The 4,314-nt window shown below is 40.8% G+C and overlaps 1 protein-coding gene across 1 annotated transcript; it reads left to right on the forward strand.

Moving 5' to 3' along the window:
* The first annotated feature begins 2,368 nt into the window (after nucleotides 1-2,368).
* LOC124236140 (olfactory receptor 4F6-like) lies at nucleotides 2,369-3,307 on the forward strand. Its single transcript, XM_046654872.1, has one exon. It carries the CDS (start codon nucleotides 2,369-2,371, stop codon nucleotides 3,305-3,307), a length of 939 nt encoding a protein of 312 aa, XP_046510828.1.
* The last annotated feature ends 1,007 nt before the right edge of the window (nucleotides 3,308-4,314 follow it).

Here is a 4,314-nt window from a genome sequence, read left to right on the forward strand (position 1 = left end):
TATTTTTAAATTGTATGTTCTCAATAGACTAACTTTCTTAACAACCTACCTTTACCTTAACCCTGAGCAACCTGAGTTCCTCCCTCCATTATTCATTTATTCATTCGGTAAATATTTATTGAGCATATCTGATGAGTTAGGTATGTTCTAGGCATTGGGAACACATTGCCTTCAAATATCCATTTTCGTATTAGTGATCCAGAAACACTGAATTATTCTGCCTGATTCCATTGCAACACTCTTCACGTTCTTGAAATAATCTCATATTTTGTCTGCTAGAGCCCTGAACTCTCCTGGTTCTCTGGCACCCTTTCTCAGCCTGCATCACTGTTTTTGTTTCCTTTTCACAGACTTTAAATCTTGGGCTTTTCCAGTAGTCTTCTGATCTTTTCTCTAGATATATATTTCTTGTGGCTTCGATTATTATACTTAAGCAAACGATTTCTAAGCTACCCCTGTAGCCTTACCTTCTTTTTAAAAACATTACTTTACATAAATAAAGCCCTTCTCAACTTAAAAACCCTACCTGGCGGCTACTCCACTACACAGGATTTCATCCTCCATAGACTGGCTTTCCAGGACCTCTACAATCTGTTTTCTACATATCTTTACATTTTTTTCTCCTATGTCTCTCCTACACAACGTTTTGTGGAAGCCAAAATAAGTCATTATTTGTATCGAAAGACTGCTTGCTCACTCTCACCTCTGTACTTTTGCAGATGCTGTTTCCTCTCTCTGGAATGTCCCTATCCATCTTCTCATTATTTTTTTTAAATTATGAAATATATTCTACAGACAGAAGAGCATATAAAACATCTGTGTGTATTTAAATAATAAAATGAACTCCTGTGCAGTTATCACCCAGGTTAAAGAGTTTCCTAGTACCTTAGAAAGTGCCTGTGTTTCTCTATTTTTATTCCCCTCCCTCCCTTCTACAGTTAACTACCATCTGATTTGATTTTTTCACATCTACTCTCTGAAAGTCTGTGGATTTTTCATTTTCTTTTTATCATCGATGTATGCAACATAGGCAAAGAAAAATATATACATAAATATAGTTTAACGATGTATACTATTGGACACTGGTACCTGGATGTCCACCTCTCACTTCAAATGTTACGTATCTAGACTAAAATCCATCACCTCCTGCCCTCCCTGCCACCAGATTTCCCTTCAAGGATGGACATGCTGCCCAGCTGTGGGGCATGCCATTAACAGACAGCCTCTAGCTGTCAGCTCCCTGGCATCTGCTTCAGCAGCAGCGAGCCCTAAAGTCACACCGTGCCTGGAGCAATCCACACGTGGTGGATGACCAAGTGAGGGGGAGCTTTTCCACCCGACGTGGGACAATTTGATGGAGCAAAACTCATCCAAGAGCTCCATGTGACAGGGCTTTGTGGGGTCTGCATTGCAATTAGATTTCTTCCTTTGCCCAATCCTGCTTCCTCTGACTTCCGTTAAAGGTGTTGATCTCTCATAAGCATCTTGTACCCCAAACTCAACCTCAATTTTTGCGTTTGGGGAACCTAACTGCTACACTGCCCCTTTTCCTCCTTTTGGCAAAATCATTTTTGTCAATTTTGCATCTAAATCCATAGATGATATTGGCCTGAAAATTTTTTTTCATATTGCCCTAGTCAAATTTTAGTATCAACATAATTTTTGAAATTCGTACATTCTTTTAAATAGCCAGTGTGGTGGCTTTGTATTATGTCAACTTTTCTAGATTGAGCTAAATTCCCCAGAAGTCCCATTCCTGTATGTTTCCAACTAGGATGGGTTGCAAGAGAGATTCTTTGGCAATATTTGGAGGGCAGAAGTGAAGAAGAAGCCATATTTGTAGTTCACACACTTTGCCACTTCTCTGCTGGCTTGTCTCACTGGTGTGAGGCAGTGACCGGAACTGCAAGTGCCGCACCTTCCTTGGATCCCTCTTTAGCTTCTCTGACTCGTGGGCCAGGTGTGTATTTAGCTCTGTGGTGAAGGGCCCTGGCTTCAGCAGGGCACCCTACCATCAAGGTCAGAGACGGTGAGCGCTGACACTGGTTTTAGTCTGTCCTTGTAGTCTTTAGCTCTTGCTTGTAGGTTCCAGTTGATTTTTGTTCTGCCACATTTTACATCCATCTTCCCTTCCTGACTGCCTGTGCTGTGGACTTTAAGCTACAGTATCAGATGCACAGACAACAGACTTACAGAGACTGTTGAATCAGCCTCAATGATTATGTAAGGTCAAGTCACTGTCACAAATCCTTGAGTACATTATCCGCTAGTGATTCTGCTTCTTTAATGGAACCCTGACTGATACTGCCGGTAATTCCAATTTCTTATTTTTCCCATTCTTTCAGGCAAATTTGGAGCCCAAAGTGACATGTGGGGAGGAAATCATTCGGTGGTGTCTGAGATTGTGTTGGTGGGACTCACCAATTCCTTGGAGATGCAACTAGCCCTCTTCCTAGTTTTCTCTGTGTTCTATGTAGCAGGTATTTTGGGAAACCTCCTCATTGTGCTCACAGTGATCTCTGACCCTCACTTGCACTCCCCCCTGTACTTCCTGCTGGCCAACCTCTCCTTTATTGACATATGGGTTTCCTCCAGTACAGCCCCCAAGATGATTTCTGATCTTTTCAAGGAGAGAAAAGTAATCTCTTTCCAAGGCTGCATTGCTCAGACATTCTTTATTCACATTATGGGAGGAACTGAGATGGTTCTGCTCATTGCCATGGCCCTTGACCGTTATGTTGCTATACGTAGACCTCTCCACTACCTGAACATCATGAACTTCAGAACTTGTATTTTACTCTTGGTGGCTTCCTGGACCATTGGAATCATCCACTCTTTGATCCAACTTGTGTTTGTTGTAAACTTACCATTCTGTGGCCCCAATGAATTGGACGGCTTTTACTGCGATCTTCCTCGACTTATTAGTCTTGCCTGCACAGACACTTACAGATTGGAGCTGATGGTCACTGCCAATAGTGGTTTCATCTCCCTGGGAACTTTCTGCATTCTGATCATCTCCTATATCTTCATCTTGCTCACTGTCTGGCAACGTTCTTCAGATGGCTTGTCCAAGGCCCTCTCTACACTGTCAGCTCACATCACTGTGGTGGTCCTGTTTTTTGGCCCATGTATTTTTGTGTACTCCTGGCCATTTCCCACAGTGCCAGTGGATAAGTTCCTTGCCATTTTTTATGTAATTATCACACCGTTTCTGAACCCCACCATCTACACCTTTAGGAACAAAGAGATGAAGGTGGCAATGAGGAGAATATTCAGTCAGGTGTTGAGTTTCAGGAAGCTGTTTTAAGTGGTTTTGATATTAAGAAAGACAAACATCTCTAACATGCCCTGCCTATGCTGCCAACACGAATCCCATGAAGCACAGCACCAGCGATGCTTTACTTACTAATTTACCTACCAATGTCCTGGATTTTCTTAACGTCTTTTCTGCTCATAACCAAGGAAGATATGGTATTTTTCTTTCTTGTGAAATCTAATGGAATAAGAAGTATTAATATGAGACTGTTTCCACAATTTTTTGCCCCTCCTTCATAAGGAGGATTCTGGACTGGCCTCTTGTATCTCTTTTCTTACTCTGTGTTCTGAGAAGGATCCTCCCTTGTTAGATTGATTTTCAGGGTTTGTGATGCAGAATCTGAAGAAAAGTGCTTTGGATATATGACAAAATTGAAATTATTAGCAGTGGGGTTTTTTTGATGTTCTGTAGTGAGACATGTGTGGGAGCAGTTGTAATGTGTAAAGAAATAAGATGAAAAGGGGCTTTTAAAGAGGTATTGTTGACTATCTTTAACCCTTCCATGTATATTGCCCTTCAGTAAATGAAAGGAAAGACCTAAAGTTATTTTGAATTATTTTTTATTTTTTTAATCACAACATCAGCCTAAAATTGGATCTCTGGGTTATGATTTCTTAAACAGTTCAGTTAGTGCAAGTAGTTACTAGGAATTAAGCCTTGTAAATACTCCAGTTCTTTCAAAAGCTGTGTTCCTGTACTGTCAGGGGATTCGAACAATGGGGCCAGGTAATGGGCAAAGACAATGACCTATTTAAGAATTCTGTCCTAGCTCATGATAATCCTTGCCCTAATTATATTGAAATCAGCAAGATTCCTCAGAGTTATGTTAACTGTTTTCTTTTTCAGTGACATGGTTAAAGGCACAGACTCGAGCCAGACTACCTGACTTCAAGCTTAACTTTGCTTTTCACTAATAAACAAATTGCTTAATCTCTTTATGCCTAAATTCTGTCCTCTGTAAAACAGATGTAAGTTGAACCGTCTGAAATTTGACTGTT

Source organism: Equus quagga, chromosome 2, assembly GCF_021613505.1.
Source record: "Equus quagga isolate Etosha38 chromosome 2, UCLA_HA_Equagga_1.0, whole genome shotgun sequence".
NCBI classification, from domain to species: domain Eukaryota; kingdom Metazoa; phylum Chordata; class Mammalia; order Perissodactyla; family Equidae; genus Equus; species Equus quagga.